Raw genomic sequence first — 17,493 nt, forward strand, 5'->3', positions numbered from 1 at the left:
CAGCCTGGGCACTTCTTGGGCAGCAAGAGTTTTCTGTGCTGGCACTTTTTGTCTTGCAGGAATCTTCATTTATATCCAATTTTCCAGGAGGTGGGACCGGCCATTGCAGCGCAGGGCTAAAAAAAGGGAACAGCAGCTCCTTCTGCCAGAAAAAAAAGTCTGGAACTTTTGGCATTGAGGTGCAGTTTTTGAGGTAGCCTGTGCACTTCTGGGGCAGGAAGAGTTTTTTCTGGTGGCACCTTTTGTCCAGGAGGAATCTTCACTTGAATTCAAAATTCCAGGAGGTGGGACCGGCCATTGCAGCGCAGGGCAGAAAAAAGGGAACAGCAGCTCTTTCCACCAGGAAAAATCGTCTGGATTCTTTGGCTTTGAGGTGCAGTTGTTGGGGCAGCCTGGGCACTTCTGGGGCAGCAAAGAGCCTTCTGTGGTGGCACGTTTTGTCTGGCACGAATCTTCATTTATATCCAATTTTCCAGGAGGTGGGACCGGCCATTGCCGCGCAGGCCTGAAAAAAAGGAACAGCAGCTACTTCTGCCAGAAAAAAAAGTCTGGAACTTTTGGCATTGAGGTGCAGTTTTTGAGGTAGCCTGGGCACTTCTGGGGCAGGAAGAGTTTTTTCTGGTGGCACCTTTTGTCCAGGAGGAATCTTCATTTGAATTCAAAATTCCAGGAGGTGGGACCGGCCATTGCAGCGCAGGGCAGAAAAAAGGGAACAGCAGCTCTTTCCACCAGGAAAAATCGTCTGGATTCTTTGGTTTCAGGTGCAGTTGTTGGGGCAGCCTGGGCACTTTTTGGGTAGGAAGAGTTTTCTGTGTTGGCACGTTTTGTCTGGCAGGAATCTTCATTTAGAGTAAATTTTTATATGTGGCAGGACTGGCCATTGCAGTGCAGGTTTGAAAAAAGGGAACAGCAGCTCTTTCCACCAGGAAAAAAAGTCTGGATTCTTTGGCTTCAGGTGTAGTTGGTGAGGCAGCCTGGGCACTTTTTGGGCAGCAAGAAATTTCTGTGGTGGCACCTTTTGTCTGGCAGGAATCTTTATTTACATTCTATTACCCAGGAGGTGGGACAGGCCATTGCAGCGCAGGCCTGGATAAAGTGAACAGCAGCTCTTTCTGCCAGGAAGAAAAGTCTGGAACCTTTGGGTTTAGGTGCAGTTGTTGGGGCAGCCTGGGCACTTCTTGGACAGGAAGAACTTTCTGTGGTGGCACCTTTTGTCTAGGAGGAATCTTCATTTGGATTCAATTTTTGGTAGGTCGGACCAGCCATTGCAGAGCAGGGCTGAAAAAAGGGAACAGCAGCTCTTTCCACCAGGAAAAAAAGTCTGGAACCTTTGGGTTTGAGGTGCAATGTGTGGGAATGACTGGTCACTTCTTCAGCAGCAGGACTTTCTGGGGTGGCACCTTTTGTCTGGCAGGATCCTTCATTTGGATTCAATTTCTCAAAACGTGGGACCTGCCATTGCAGCGCAGGACTGAAAAAAGGGAACAGTAGCTCTTTCTACCAGAAAGGAAAGTCTGGATCCTTTGGCTTCAGGTGTAGTCATTGGGGCAGCCTGGGCTCTTCTTGGGCAGCAAGAGCTTTCTGTGGTGGCACCTTTTATCTCGGAGGTGTTTGTTCCCTGTTAGCAAGTCCCTTATGGCGTCAATCACACAACACTGGGACTGCTCACAGGGCATGATGAAGGAATACAGCAGCAGTGCGGAAAGAGGAGGTAGAAGAATACATTCCTGTATCTAATATACTTCCTCAATTAGAGAAATCGCTAATCTTGTCACATGATTTGTACTGGACCCTTCTAAGAATGTACTTTTGCCCAGGCCCTTTGCTCCAGATGTGCCAGCTACACCAAACAAAACCAGAGAGAATCTCAGCGAAGCCAAAAATCAGCTCTTATGGCACTTGGCACTCTATGGGGTTTAGCACTGGAGCTCAATCTCTCTGGGTTGGCTGGTCCAGAACAGTTCATTTAATGAATGGTGCTGTTGCTGAACTTCCCTGGGCATGTTGCAATTGGCTACTGAGGCTGAAAGGTTTCCTGTAGGGATTTTTATCTTTTGAAACTACAGGTGAATTTGAGGGATAAACTCCAGTATTCTGAAAGTGGAAAGTTGATAAAACAGAAAAGACTGTTTCTTCTACAACAGATTTGAAATAGTCTACTTGTAAAAATCACAAAGCTCGACGTCTACTCAGCAGAGCTGATTCCTCATCTGCACTGATCATCAGCAACTGGCCTCTCTCCTATTTCAGAGTCTCATCTGTGTACACTGGATTAAGGCCTCCTAACTTCTTAAGAAAAGTAGTGTTATAAGCTCACAGTTCTAGCAAGGTTTCCTTAGCAGATGGGTTGAAAAGCAAAACTTTGGTGCCATGACAAACGAATGCAGAGCCCAAGGTTGTTTGTGGTGCTAGCTTTGCTCCACTCTCTAATAACTTCTGTCCAGATCAGTGCTGGCAACAAGAATTCCAGGTTAACGCTTGTTTCATTTTTCAGGCTTTGCATTTCAAGAATGGGGAGCTGTTATTGGAAACTCTGCCATGCCTGTCAGTAACAGCCTTGGAAAATAGTTTTTCTTATTTCTGAGGGAGAAGTTTCCAACCCAGCTTTAGAGTATGCAAATAGTTGAATGACTTGTTGTACAATTGGAAATAAAAAACAATACATTTGCTCTGATTAATGTCTTAACTTATATTTGGCTAAAGAGTTCTTTTCTTGTTACCTTCTTTAAAAAATAGAACCCACAAGCAGAAAGGTGATCTCCTAAAGTGTTGTAACCTTTTAAGTCCACTTGTTGCCACACAACAATAGCATGCCAATATCACATCCAAAGATACAGAATCTTACAGAGATACACACAAATATATACCTATACATATCTATGTATGTATATCTATCTACCTATACATATCTATACATATCTATACAAATACACACAAGAAAGTTTGGGGTTCCTGATGAGAGTTCTACATGGGTAATGAACAGAGGACTGGTTTGATGTGTCATACAACTGTGGAGAACATGAACGTATGTTCTGAGCTTTGATTTACTGTCCTGGTTTGTAACTGCCTGCCTTCCCTTTGGGGGGAACACAGGCCTCTATTTTGCACGGTCTGTTTTGTTTTACTTGGCAGTGTAGACTGCTCCGCCTGGGCAACCCATTGCAGTGCCCGAGCCCCCCCGAAAAACACAGCCAGAAACCTTTCTCCAGGAGCTGACCTGAAGCTCCCCTGCCTCAGCCTCGGGCCACGTCCCCCGCTCCTCCCAGCGCAGGCTCCTTTCCAGCAGCCCCCTCGGCAGAAGGCGGCTCAGGGCTCCCCTCTGCCCCCCCGGCCGGCTCCGCTCCGGCCCCGCTCCCGCCACGGCCCCGCTCGGCTCTGCACGGGGAAGGAACGCGCCCAGCCTCGGACAGACACCCCCGGGGGCCGCGCACCGGGGGACTGTCCCCGGGGCTCACTCACCGGGGGTCCCTCCTCGGGGGTGACTTACCGGGGGTCCCTCCCCGGGGGTCACTCGCCAGGGGTTGTTCACGACGGGTCGCTCACCGGGAGTCACCCTCCCCAGGGGTCACTTACCGGGGCTTCTTCCCCGCGAGTCGCTCACCGGGTGTCACTTACTGGGGGTCGCTCACCGGGGGTCGCTCACCAGCGGCCACTCGCCGGGGGCCGCGCACGGGGGGTCCCTCCCCCGGGGCCGCGCACCGGGGACCACTCGCCGGGGCTCTTGGAGCCGGGGCTCTTGGAGCCGCTGCCCGGGGGTCGCTGCCCGGGGGTCGCTGCCCGGGGGTCGCTGCCCGGGGGTCGCTGCCCGGGGGTCGCTCAGCGGCAGCGCTCCCGCTCCCGGCCCCGCCCGCTCCCACCCAAACCCCACCAACCGCCCCTCTCGGCCCCGCCCCCGCCCCGCCCAATCCCCGCCTCGCCCCGCCCACTCCGCCGCCTCCCATTGGCTGCGCACGTTCGGCCGTGGAGCGAGGAGCGCGCGGGGAGCGTTGCCTGGAAACCGGCGAGGGAATCCCGGGAATCCTCGAGGCGCCGGCGCTGCCCCCCCGGGAGCGGGCACTCAGCGCCTGGCTGCGGCCGCCACAGCGGGCAGGGAAGCAGGCGCGCGGAAGGCGGGCTTCGGGCCCCGGGCAGCGAGGAGCCCTAAAAAGAACAAAAGTGTTGAAAGAGAGGGAACTCATCGCACCATCACAGAACGTGCTGAGGTGGAAGGGACCCACAAGAACCGTCGAGTGCAAGCCTTTGCCCGGCACAGGACCAACCTCAAGAGTCACACCGTGTGCCTGAACTCTGCCAGCCTTGGTGCTGTGACCACTGCCCTGGGGAGCATGGTCCAGTGCCAACCACCCTCGGAGGGAAGAACCTTTCCCAAATATCCACCCTAAACCCACATGAAAAAAAACTATTTGCAACCAAAAAAAAAAAGTTTCTATTTTCTTCCTTCCCCTTCTCCTTATTTAGTGTTTACACAACAGTACTGCAGTGCCCTACTGGCTCAAAACTGAAATACTTGAAGTCCTTGCCGTATAGGCTGGATTTTGTCCCTTAGGCAGAGGCTAATCTGCCTGCAGTCCACCAGGACTGCCAGAGCTTGGGGAAGGGATGGAGGCTATCGCAGGACGGAACAGAGATGCGGAGATATTCCCTGATATTCTACTCTAGAGGCGGCTCAAGAGACAGCCCTGGAGTTGGAAGCACTTGCCTTCGTCACTGGACGATCTTGTCCAGCACCACCGGTCAGATGTGTGGGGTTTATGTCCCACAGCAAATTAAAAACACCACAGCCATTATGTAAATGTGTATTTGTTTGAGTATTCACCCTGATGGTGTTCAGGCAGTTATGCTGAGGTACTTTGTGGATTTTTGGAACAGAAATAACATCTTTTAATGGTGTCTGTGACCGGCTGAGGTGCAGGATGTGGCCTCTCTATTTTTAGCATCTGCTGGTACGCCCATCTGTAGTGAGAAAACATCCTGTGAGTGTTAATTTAGGTGATGCAACCTTTTAAGTCTGGAGAACTACTTCCTTCTTCAAAGCTTGCTAATTCTCATGAAAGAAATAAAGAGAATTTCATGACAGTGACCTATTTTTCACTTTGAATATCCCAACTATTGATGAGCCTTTACATTAAAATATTTGAAGTTTAATAAGTTTTGCAAAATGTCCTGGATGTTGAGGGATGTAGTGATGAACTCAGAATTAGAAAGTGGAGATTATCTTCTTTTTCTTTGAAGCTCACAGGCCTATGAAAAAAAAAAAGCTTTCTAGAGAAACTTAAATTTTTTTATCTAATTTGTACACATTTCTACAATTAGGACAGCTGTAGGTTCACCCCTGGCAAAATCTCTCTGCTGGTAACCCAGCCACATGCTGATTAATCCTTATTTCATGTTCAAGTGACCATGATATTTTGGTCAGCTGGCGACAGAGCGGTCCAGGTGGTAAAGGAACAAGGACTGAACAGTATGAGCAGTGTTTGCCTTTTTCTCTCCTCCATCCCCCTTTTCTATATATTATACTTTGCCACTTTCTCTGCTCAGCACACAGGAATTTGCTGGATGCATCCATGAATGCAGAACCCACTGGAATCACGACATTTGTTCCAAATGATCCAGCTAGTGCCAGGGAAGCAGAAGTTATGACTGTGTAACAACCACACTGTGAGGAGGAACAAGACTGAAAACCACTTTCCGTAAAGGGAAGGATTTGAACTGGTGTTGGAGATGTGCAAGGCTCTGTTATTCTCCCTCCTTAAGTTGTTGACAGGACACAGTCCCCTCTCTTACCTGCCATTGAAAGGTCCTTCTAGTTACACTTATGGCAGTGTAACTTTGTACCAACATCAGCCATGCACTGGAAGGCTGCTGAGGTTTCCAAAATCCACCTTTTTTATTTCTGCTAGTTCTGCTTCGTATCCTTCAAGCCAGTACACAAGAACAAAGCTTCAGCAAAGCCTACCTAACATTTTCTTTTGTTTCTGACATCATTAGCCAACGTAAACCAAACCATTAACAGGTATCTAAAAATATTTCTGGAAGTTTTCACGTGCTCGGTGAGGATTCCAAAGTTTTCTTGGAGGGAGACTCAGGGAGACTCTAGAAGAAGATTTTTGGTCCAGGAAAAAAAAATAAATAACGCAGCTGAAGCCCAGGCACCGCTGTATGAAGCAGATTGATTAACCTTAGTGCTGCTGCGTTCCTACTGGAATACACACTGGAATGACACTGGAATGCCGCCGGATTTCCGACTGGCCGCCCGGAAGCGGCTCCTCCCGTGACTCCCAGCGCGGCAGGACCGCCTCCCGCTTCCAGCCGGCACATCCTGCCTGGCCTCGCCTCCCCTCGCCCGCCCCGATCCATCCCGGCCCGCCCCGATCCCACGCGATCCTCCCTCCTGCCCGGGTGAGTGCGGGGCCGCGGGACGGGAAGGGGCTGGATGGAGGCGGCGGGAGCCGGGAGGGGGGAGCGGGGACACCGCGTGTCCTCGGAGCCGCTGTGCCCGGCGGTATTCCCGCTGTGCCCGGCGGTATTCCCGCTGCGCCCGGCGGTATTCCCGCTGTGCCCGGCGGTGTTCCCGCTGTGCCCGGCGGTATTCCCGCTGTGCCCGGCGGTATTCCCGCCGCTTCCCAGGGAGCTGCCGTGGTGTGGGAGGGAACAGCCCTGGCGGGGAGCAGCTGCTCCCGTGTGGGGTTCTGCGCTGGGGTTTGTCCTCCAGCCCGGCACGGAAGGAATTGGGGGTGCTGGTGGATGGAAAGTTGGGGCTGAGCTGGCGCTGAGCTCCCAGCCCAGAAATCCGGGCGTATCCTGCATCCCATTCAGCGGGCCGTGGGTGAGGGAGGGGGTTCTGCCCCTCTGCCGCGCTCTGGTGATTCTCCACCTGGAGCGCTGCATCCAGCTCTGGAGCTCCCAGCGTGAGAAGGGCACAGACCTGTTGGATCAAGTCCAGGGAAGGCCAGGAAGATGATGAGAGGGATGGAGCAGCTGCGGAGACAGGCTGGGAGAGTTGGGATGGCTCAATCTGGAGAAGTCTCTGTGGAGACCTCCTTGCAGCCTGTCAGGACTTAAGTGGTGCAAGAAAGATGGAGAGGGACTTTTTCTGAGGGCCTGTAGCTGCAGGACAAGGGGCAATGGGTTTAAGCTGAACGGTTTAGGTTTAGACTAAATGTAAGGGAGAATTTTTTTCTGCTGGAGGGTGGTGAGGCATTGGCTCAGGTTGCCCCGAGAAGCTGTGGATGCCCCATCCCTGGCAGTGCTCAAGGCCTGGTTGGATCCTGTTGGATGGGGTTTTGAGCAACTAGATCTTGTGGAAGGTATCCCTGCCCATGGCAGGGGGCTTGGAACAGCTGTAATAACCAGCAGAACGCTACAGAACAGCCCGTGTTGTAAATGAAGCTGCGTTCTATGAATAGTAAATATCTGAATGTAACTTCTTTAAATCAGTGTGAATGAGCTGAGAGGTTGGTACAATGGATTTAGGTCTGGAATTCAAAACTCTTAATCCAGGCTTGGTTGCATTTGTGTTGCTGTCATTTGGGGATGTCAGCTTTAGATCTTGGTGCCTTCAGCAGCATCTTCAGATCTTGCTGTCAGTCAGGGACTGATTTTCAGTCTTTAATTTTTTACACGTTCCCTTGCCTCGTGCTGCAGTTGGGAATGTTCATTCTCTCAGGAAGGAGGTGATGTGAATTCCCTCCTGCAGGGCTGAGGTGACCCTCGGTTACTGTTGAGGGACAGGCTGTGCAGGAGCTGCTGATGAAACACTGCCCAGGAGTTAGTGGGCCAGCAAGGGTGTCCTGCTGCACAGAAGAACTTAGTGCTGCATGTAAATACCAGAACTGGAGTTTAAGTTTCAAAATACGGGATCTGTGTAAATAAAAGTATCTCAACAAATTGATAGCATTTCCTATCAAATGGGTGTAGGGAGTAGAGCTGTCATTTTTACTTAGAAATTATGGCATCAGCACGTTCAAACTTCTCAGGTGTTGGCTTTCCAGACTTGCACAGTTACCTACCGTTACTTGATTTTCCCCTTAACTTTCCTGAGAATTTGGCAGCCAAACCATTTGTAGATCAACTTCTTTATTTTTGCATAATGGTACACAATCATACTATCTTGCCTGGGAAAAACAAAGTAAATGACTTCCAGCTTTAAAATGAAATGTCTGTGCTTGTATGAAAAAATTCTTTTTGTTCTACATAAACAAAGTTTGACAGCTCGACAGGACTGAAAGCAGAATCTTGGCCTTTTAGTTCTTAAACTGGTACATTTTACAAGTGTTAAACTTGTAAATGTAGTAATTCCAGAGCATCAACAGGAAGGCCTAACTGTTCCCTGTCTTCTGTAAACTGTTAATGCTTTGGAGCAAATAGTGAGGCTCTGAAACCAGAGCTGTTCCCGGGATACTCTGATATCCCACTGGGTAGGGTAAGAGTTGTTGCTCTGGGCCCGTGAGCTCTTGAGGTTGTGTTGCTGGTTGATTGTTTTGGTCCTCTCTCCTCTTGAACAGGAACCATGCCCAAGAAAGGAGGGAAGCATGCTGAAATGGGAAAAGAAACACAGGCACAGTGTAAACGAGCAAAGCTGGAAGCAGCTTGTTCTCCCTCAGTCCTGAGTTTTGAGAACCCAGACAGCCTCTTCGGGAGCTTGGTCTCCCCCATCAAAGAAGAGGTGTTTTTCAAGGAGTACTGGGAGCAAAAGCCACTGCTTGTCCAGAGCAATGATCCCCTGGTGGCTGCTTACTGCCTGTCCCTGTTCCAGCTGTCAGACTTGAAGGAGCTGTGCAGCCAGGGCCTGTACTATGGGCGAGATGTGAATATCTGCAGGTGTGTGAATGGAAAGAAGAAGGTTTTAAATAAAGAAGGCAGAGTGAATTACATGCAGCTGAAGAAGGATTTTGACCAGAAAAAGGCAACAATACAGTTTCATCAGCCTCAGAGATTTAAGGTGGGATTGTTTCACTGGATATAATTGATGCTGGCTTAATAATGTGGTGTGTTTTGCTTGAGTTGCACTAGACATGGCTTCATCTCTGTCCCCAGGGGAAGTGGTTGACATTGATGACCTGCTGAAATCTTTTCATGAGCTGGATTAAAACACAGTTTATACTTTTGCACTGTCCATCATGTTTCACTGCTCTGCAGTAAGAACAAAATCTGATTCATGCTATAATATGTATAATAATATATTCTTTTTAAAATTTTGCTCTGTCACATGAAAGTTTGGAAACAAAACCAAATGCACAAAATTGATGATAAGGCATCTGTGCTTAAATTATCCCTTCTGCCCCACTGTTTCCTTGTGCAAACTTTGTGGCTTTTGAGCCACTTCCCTTTAATGGAGGGTAAGGTGTGAAACCATGTGAAATATTTCCAGTGTTCTTGCCAGTGAATTGCACCGTGGAAAGGTACCAGCCCATTTTAGCTGAGTGTTCTCAGTCCTTGAGTTTGAGAATGAGACAGTGGTGCTGCACAGTTGTGTAAAGGACTTGGATTCTTGGAGGTGCTTTGATTCAGGTAGTCTTGAAGGTGTCAACACAATTGAATTGTGAGGTGGACCCAAATAAGATCCCAAATACAAGCTGAGTCCCAGGTATAGTGTTCCTGGCTGATGTCAGCTTTAATGGCCAAGCTGCACTTGTGTGGATCTGGTACTTGGCACGTTCTGCTGTTTCCCTTCGGTGCCTTGTCTGTCACATGTGGGGTGTGGATGAGTCAAGTTTGGTTTTGAATATTCCCAAATGATTGGAGTAACTGGTGAAAGGTCTCTAACCTTTGTATGTTCTCTCTGGTGAGAGAATGCAGGTCCTGCATGTGCTTCTTGTCTTATGGTGTTTTGCTGTTTGTGGGATTATTTTCCTCTGTTCAGCCTTGTCTGTCTGGTTGTGCAGCCTAAAGATGGCACAGGGAAGAGAACAAACCCAGGTTGGGGCACCAGACTTTTTGGCTTAGCAATGACTCTCATGGCAGATCCCCTTTGCATCTCCAGTGCTCTCCTTCAGGAGAAACACTGGTACAGAGCACCTTCCTTCCCAGCCTCTGTGTCCCTGATGTGATCATTCTTCCCAAGCCATGGGGAGGATGTGGGCTGGGCTTGGCTGAGCTCTTCAGCAAGTAACAGCATCTTTTTTTTTTACAGGAGGAGCTGTGGAAGATTCAGGAGAAGCTGGAGTGCTACTTTGGGTCTCTGGTGGGGTCCAATGTTTACATCACTCCCCAGGGATCCCAGGGCCTTCCTCCTCACTATGATGATGTTGAGGTAGGACAGCACAACCTTGCCTGTGAAACTGTGCATGGGCTTTTGCTGATGGCAGTGTTTGCTGTTGTGTGTGTGCTTCTAACCCTCCCCCCCACTAAACATTATAGGAAAAATTTTTTTTTTTAATTTGTGTTTCCTTGTAGTCGTTTTTCTTACATATTTTTGCTGAAAATTTACTAATAGTAATATCTAATCATAATAGCATGTAAACTGGGTTTTCCAGACCTGGTATTTCCATTAGATAAAAAGAGAAGTTTGTTTTCCCAGCTGCAGAAGCTTTCTAGCACCTGTTTTTTCATTTTCACTTCATTCAGGCCCCAAGAATTTACAAGTCTTTTTTCCTTTACTAAGTACTTGCTCTTTCTTCAGCTGGACTGTAGCAGCAGACTGGTTGTGCTTGTTGGTCCTGCTGTTTTTAAGAAGTTACTGATATGATGAATTCCTGTGGTCCAAATGCATTTTAAATCAGCTTCTAAAAGAAACATACAAATATACACTGTGTTATAAAGAAAAAATTGGACTATTCTACTTAAACCAAATCAAAAAATCCAATCCTTATATGTATATTTTGCTTTTTAATATTTTCATTTCCATTCAATACACCTGGAGTTTCATTTTCCTTATGCTTGTTATTCAGCAGCCTCACATCCAGCATTTCTAACTCATGCCATCTACCCCCATTGGGCACCCTATAGAGGTTTCTGATGCTCTGTTGGGGATAAGCCTCTTTCACCTGAAATTTTGGCTATTTGTGTGGCAGATGTTCCTTTTGGGTTAGTTCTCTAGCACTTACTTAAGTGACTGGAGAGAAACAGGGATTTCCAAATGCCTGCCTTAGGATAAAACAGATCCCACTTCACAACTCCTCTGTCTGTTGTCTCTAAATAGAGACAAAAAAAATTAGTTCAAATTTAAATTTCTCTGAATTGTAGCTATCTAAAAATTAATGTGAAAGGAATTACTTCCTTATGGATTTGGATTTATGGTCTTTTGCAGGTGTTTATCCTTCAGCTGGAAGGCGAGAAACACTGGCGGCTCTATAAACCAACGGTGCCTTTAGCTCGGGAATATGATGTGGAATCAGAAGATAGGATTGGGAATCCCACACATGAGTTCATATTAAAGGTATGAGAATTTCATTGCCTTAGGTGGTCTGGGCTGTGATTGCCAGAAAAGTTAAAAGTGGTCCATTTCTTGAAGGCAGTGATTGTGGCTGTGAAACTGAGGGGAGGGTTTGCACACTGTGAGCACGAGAAATTTGGGTGATAGTTGTCTGTATCCTTTTTTAAAGGTATCCTTTGCTTCTAGTATTTAAATAATGGGCCAAAACCCCCAGTTATTTCTGTAAATTGACTAGTACTCTCCAGGTTGGGCACCCTGACTCCTCGGTCATGTTTGTGGAGTTGTGTGCAGAAAAAACACTGGGTTTGTGTATGGTTCTAAAACATTTTTATGCTTTTACATGCTGCCTGTAATCCCTCAGGCTAATCCTTCTGTGCACTTAGACTTACTGCTGCACTGAACATTGTCACTGTTCTGGTGAGTGAGATTTAAATATTTATCCTTGGCTGATAAAGAGAAGCATGAACCAAACCCCATATAAACTTGCTGTATTAATTGCTCTTCCTTTTTCCAAACGTGAAATTCAAGTGTTTGGTTGGTGGTTGATTTTTGGAATAAAAGGAACATTTCATGAAGATTACTGAGTGTCAGCAGGGAATCTGGTGCTTGTCCTGTTCTGTTTTACCTGCTTTTGAAGTGTTACTTGTCCAGCTGGTGGTGCTGCTCCATGTTGGAATCCTCAGGAGTTTCTCTGCCTTTTGGCCTGTTAGGGAGCCTCTCTCTGCTCTTCTCAGTGTCCAGAGCTGCATTTGGGTGTAGGTGTTTTAGGAATAGTGTGACATGTTGGATGGTGTAGGTGTTTTAGGAATAGTGTGACACATTGGATGGGATGCTGACATCATGAGCTGTGTTGTTTGACAGAGGGGAATATTCAGTCGTCATCGTGTACTGGGTGATGCAAAGTCTAGTAAATTACAGTTCCCTTTTTCATTTCTGGAATATTTTGGACCAGACTTCAGTGCCTTTCATTTTTATGGAATAGTGATGGGCTTAAAAGTTATCCAAGTTTTTAATTTATTTTTCTTCTGTTTGCTGTTGTTCCCTTCCTGTGACCCATTTCTTCTGGGTGGCTGGTGTCAAAGTTTGGTTGTCTCTTTGTGGCTGCCTCTGAGAGGGATGCTGTTGTTTGACTCTATTTCCTCCCTAAACATCTTTCTAGAATATTTCCTTTCTCCATCTTTCAAATGAAGAGAATTCAGAATACTCTTGGTTGGTGTAGTCCCCACTCTGGTAAGGAAGGCAGTTTTCTTTGACTGTGCTGTCCAACTCTATAGGTGTTTACAGGACAAGCCATAAGTAAACTTTTATTTCCTTCTTGGAGGCAATTTTATGTGCTTTACACCTTTCTTGCCTTGACTTTCCTTATCTGTTTTTTTTTCAGTGTGGAGTTTTAATTTACATAGGTGAGAAGAAAGATAGGGAGGAGGAGGAGGAAGGTCGTACCTGTTTTTTAAGTGCTTTAACTGAAAATCTCAGACAACAGTATTGTAACAGATTACCATTTTTATAGAGTATTTGGCTTTTCTCGTGGAATACTAGCCTTTTCTTTTGATGTGATCTGACCAAATCCCCATTTCACTGCTCCTCTGCCAGCCCACTGTGTTGCCAGCAGGTCCATCTCAGCTGCTTCTTTGTCCTCTTCCTGCAGCTCAGTGGGAGTCTGTGTGTTCTGTAATGTTAAAAAGCTTGTTTCACGTTTTCAGTAAATATTGACAGCAGGTTGGAAAGTTTAAGGTTCTGAACTTCTGGCTTAGTGTTCTTTATGTTATTAAAGTGTACATTGCAGGACTGCTCCATTTTGTGATTCTAAAGGATATATATTGTCAGACTGTCTGTTCAGAGAGTATTTTCTCTGACTGCAATAAGGTTTGACCTGGTGCCCTAAATATATCAATTTTCTTGCAGCCAGGTGACTTACTGTACTTCCCAAGAGGGACCATCCACCAAGCTGACACTCCTCTTGGGACCTCCCATTCAACACACGTGACCATCAGTACCTACCAAAACAAGTAATTCTTCTTTATCTTTTGTTTTGTGTGGCTTTCCTCTGCCAAGTGATGTGTGTGAGGAGTACAGACCTGAGATGTGGTGAAGTTTTGGGGCTTGGGGGAAGGAGGGGAGTAAGAAGACTGTTGTTGTTTGAAGCAGCCTGTTTGAGAGGTTTTCATGCAGCAAGCTTGATTGCTTTTTAATTGCTTATTTTGTTATTTACCAGCTGTAGGCTTTAATGTGGAAAATGCTACAACTGCAAACTCACTTCTATATTTAAAAAAATCTCTCATCAGTGGCTGAAGTTACTGTTCATTTCATAGCTCAGATAAAGAGTCATGAGTTACTCCTTTCATCATGTTTTCTCCTGTATTTGATAGTCACCTGCACTAATCTTCTGACAGATTTGCTGCCAGTTCTTCCTTGCAAACATTTTCTGCTTATCTGTGTTTTTTTTTTATCTCCTACCCCATGTATGCAAGTCAGATTTCTTATGACACACTCCCAGTCCTTGTGCCCACACTGTTATCACACAGGGAAATGTTCTTGCCAACCTAATCAGCCTCCCAGATGCTGGGTTTGGAGCCATTGGTCTGAGTTAGGAATTAGGAAGGGCAGAACAAGTTTGGGCATATTCTAGATAACTGTGAGATGAATCTCTAACCACCAGCTGTGCCATTCTGGAAGCCAGGATGGGCTGGTAACTCTTCATCTGGCCACTCCTCCAACATGGAGAGAGGGTTAAGAGGAAGCTGCTCAAAGGTGTCAGTCTTCTTAAAAGTTGGGTTCAGATTATTTCAATTTACACGTGTTCTTTTCTTCAGAAGGTAAAAAAAAACTAACCCCAAAAAACAGGAGAGGAAAAGGAAAAGCTGCTCTTCTTCCAAGGTTAAAAAGTGGAGTCATCCCCCGTTAAGGCTGTTGGTAATGAAGTGCTGACATCCTGCCTCTGCACCTCCTGTCAGCAAGTGCAGGGAAAACAAGCAGGAGTCCTGGTGCAGGCTGGTGTTCTGACTTGTAGATGGAAGTATGATCTGGAAGCATTTCCTTGGCAAATTGAAGAGAAATCCTTGAAAGCAGCTGTGGAGGAAGTGCTGGTGGAGGTGGCACTTCCAGGTATTTTCAGGTTTGTCTGGGCCAGATCCCAGCAGGAGAGAAGTGTGCACATGCGGGATAAGCAGGGCAGTTTGGAAAAGCAGTCCCTTCAAAGCCCGGCTCCCCCCAGCTCCCTTTGGGGGTGACCCCCCGCCCCTCGCGCTCCCTTTGGGGTCCCCCCCGCCGCTTTCCCGCCGTGCCCGCCCCGCTCACCCGACAAGGCGGGGCCGGCAGGGACGGGGCGGGGACGGGCCGAGCGCTGATTGGCTGCGGCGGGGGCTCGAGAGGCGGGGCGTGCGCAGAGCGCCATGTTGTCTGCGGGGCAGCGGTAGCGGTGGAGGTGAGGCTGCGCTCGGAGAGCGCGATTCTGGGAATCCGCTCGGGGCTGCGGGGAGCGCGGCTGTGGGTGGAAAGGCTGGAGGGCTCGGGAGGGATTAGCCGAGGAGTTCGGGGGTTCCCGAGGGTCAGAGCGCGGGGCCTGGAACCCGCGCGGGGGGGTGGGGCTGTCCCAGCGCTCTGGCTGCACTGCGCAGGCGCGCCGGCGTTACCCGCCGGCATTACCCGGAACCCGCCATTACCCCTCCCGCCACAGCGCCCCCTGCCGGCCCGGCGGACCGACCCCAGGGAAAGGGGATCCAATGCTCCGCCCGAACCCCAGAGACACCCAACACGGAGCACACAGAGACCCCAAAGGGACTGAGGCCCGGGGGTTCCCTAAAGCCCAGCAGTGGGGTTCAGGGGATCTCCCAGCCCCCAGGGGAAGGAGTCCTGGGGGTGCCCCCCAAAGTCCGGGGGGGAGATGTACCACATCCGTGTAAGGGGCTCCCAGTGCCCCTCAGTACGGCCCAGTAACCCCCTCAGTGACCAGCCAGTGTGTCCCAGTGACCTCCCACTGCCCCCCAGGATGGCCCAGTGATGTTCCAGTGAGCACCCAGTAACCCCCAGTATGGCCCAGTAACCTGCCAGTGTCTCTCCCTGTGTCCTGGTAATCCCCCAGTAACTCCCCAGTCCCTCCCAGTGCCCTCCCAGGATCCCTCAGTAACCCTCTAGTCCCTCCCAGTGCCCTCTGGTTCCCCCCAGTGTGTCCCAGTATCCTCCAGTAATCACGCAGTGCCCCCCAAAGCCCTCCAACTGTCCCCAACGTGTCCGCAGATGCCCTTGGCCTTTCTGTGAGCATGGGGGGGCGGGCCTTTTTGGGGTCAAAGGGTCCTGGGGGGCTCCTGGGGTGAGATGGAGGGTTGGGACATCAGGGATGGGCATGGGGCCAGTGGAATTGGGGGTGTCAATGGGGGAATAATGGCAATGGGGAGGCCCTGGGGACACTGGAGACACCAGGGTTGTCTTGGAGTGTCAGGGGGGAATTAGGAACACCAAGAGAGTCTTGAGGACACCGGGGAGGTCTCAGGACTCAGCTGCTCTTGGTGCAGCCCCTCATCTCCCCCCCAGACCTCTTTAACCTCCCCATATGTCCCTTAACCTTCATTTTTCCTTTAGTCCCCTCCCCCCACAGATCCCTTTGATGCCCCAATGCCCCCAAAACCTGTTTTAACTCCCCCAAATACACCCAAAGACCCCTAAACGCCACCAAATCCCCATCCAAACCCCCAGATCCCTTCAAATCTCCCCCAGCCCCCCCCTCAAATCCATTCCAACCTCCCCAAAGAGGGATCACCTGGCACCGTGGGACAGGAACACAGTGGGCTGTACTGGGGGCACTGGGCTGTACTGGGAGTGCACTGAGGGGGCTCAGGTGTCCCAGGACAACGTGGTCCAGCTCCAGGAGAGATCTGGGGAGCAGTGAGGCGGTACTGGTCTGTCCTGGTCTGTACTGGTCTGTACCCCCAATCCCCAAAGCCCCTCCCCAGCTCCCCCAGGACCCTCCTGCACCCCAAAGACCCCCAGGCCCCTGACTTGGTCCTGCTGCCCCTTGAGCATCTGCAGCTGCTGCAGAACCAGGCATTTCATCAGCAAATGTGCAGGTGACACCAAGGTGGGGGTGTGTTGATGTGCTGGAAGGCAGGAGGGCTCTGCAGAGGGACCTGGCCCAGCTGGATCCATGGGCTGATTGCAAGGGGATGAGGTTCAAGCAGGCCAAGGGCCAGGTCCTGCCCTTTGGCCACAAAAAGCCCCATCAGCCCCCCGGGCTGGGGCCAGAGTGTCTGGAGAGCAGGCAGGCAGAAAGGAAGCTGGGAGTGTGGATGGACAGGAAGCTGAAGAGGAGGCAGAGTGTGGCCAGGTGGCCAAGAGGACCAATGGATGGTGTCCTGTGTGAGGAAGAGTGTGTCAGCAGGAGCAGGGAAGTGATTGTTGGGCTGGAGTGAGTGCTGGTGAGGCCACCCCTGGAGTGCTGTGTCCAGCTCTGGGCCCCTGAGTTGAGGAAGGCCCTGGAGGGGCTGGAGCAGGTGCAGAGAAGAGCAGCGAGGCTGGGGAAGGGAGTGGAGCACAAGTGGTGTGAGGAGAGGCTGAGGGAGCTGGGGGTGTTGAGGCTGGAGAAGACGAGGCTCAGGGGAGACCTCCTGACTGTCTGCAAGTCCCTGCCAGGAAGTTGGAGCCAGGTGGGGGTGGGGCTGTTCTGCCAGGAAGCAGCAGTAGGACAAGAGGGCTGGGTCTTGAGCTGTGCCAGGGGAGGTTTAGGTTGGATATTAGGAAGCAATTTTTTCCCAAGAGTGTAATCAGGCCTTGGAATGGTCTGGGCAGGGAGGGGTTGGAGTCAGTGTCCCTGGAGGTGTTGAAGGTGAGAGTGGACGTGGCATCAGTGCCATGGTCTGGGAAGCATGGCGGGGTTGGATCCAGGGTTGGACTTGATGATCTTGGAGGTCTTTTCCAACGTGGCTGATTCTGTGATTCTGTGATTGCCATTCCTATGGCAGCACATGCTTGAGGCTCTATCCCCAGGGTGATAGAGATGTCTGTCCATATCTATCTCCAAGGTTAGTCTGTAAATGTGTGGTGTTAGCAAAGCAGGCTGAGTTCTGGGCTGGTTGTAGAAGGAGAAAAAAGCCCAGAGGCCAGTGCAAGCAGGCAGCCCTCAGCTT

The 17,493-nt window shown here is 49.6% G+C and overlaps 1 protein-coding gene and 1 pseudogene across 1 annotated transcript; both read left to right on the forward strand.

Annotated features, from left to right (window-relative positions):
* LOC135405040 (zinc finger protein 721-like) overlaps positions 1-17,493 on the forward strand; it is a 234,001-nt pseudogene that overhangs the window by 151,404 nt on the left and 65,104 nt on the right.
* On the forward strand, positions 6,195-11,414 carry LOC135405549 (ribosomal oxygenase 2-like). The gene is made up of 4 exons (XM_064640257.1): positions 6,195-6,399; positions 8,505-8,941; positions 10,133-10,252; positions 11,249-11,414. Exons 2-4 carry the CDS (start codon positions 8,510-8,512, stop codon positions 11,381-11,383), a joined length of 687 nt encoding a protein of 228 aa, XP_064496327.1. The 5' UTR covers positions 6,195-6,399; positions 8,505-8,509; the 3' UTR covers positions 11,384-11,414.

Source organism: Pseudopipra pipra, chromosome W (assembly GCF_036250125.1).
Source record: "Pseudopipra pipra isolate bDixPip1 chromosome W, bDixPip1.hap1, whole genome shotgun sequence".
Classification (NCBI taxonomy): domain Eukaryota; kingdom Metazoa; phylum Chordata; class Aves; order Passeriformes; family Pipridae; genus Pseudopipra; species Pseudopipra pipra.

Coding starts and splice junctions, on each gene's coding strand:
- LOC135405549 (XM_064640257.1), top strand. CDS start 8,510: ATGCCCAAGAAAGGAGGGAAGCATGCTGAAATGGGAAAAGAAACACAG. Junction 8,942..10,132: donor ATCAGCCTCAGAGATTTAAG/GTGGGATTGTTT, acceptor TTTTTTTTACAG/GAGGAGCTGTGGAAGATTCA. Junction 10,253..11,248: donor CTCACTATGATGATGTTGAG/GTAGGACAGCAC, acceptor GGTCTTTTGCAG/GTGTTTATCCTTCAGCTGGA.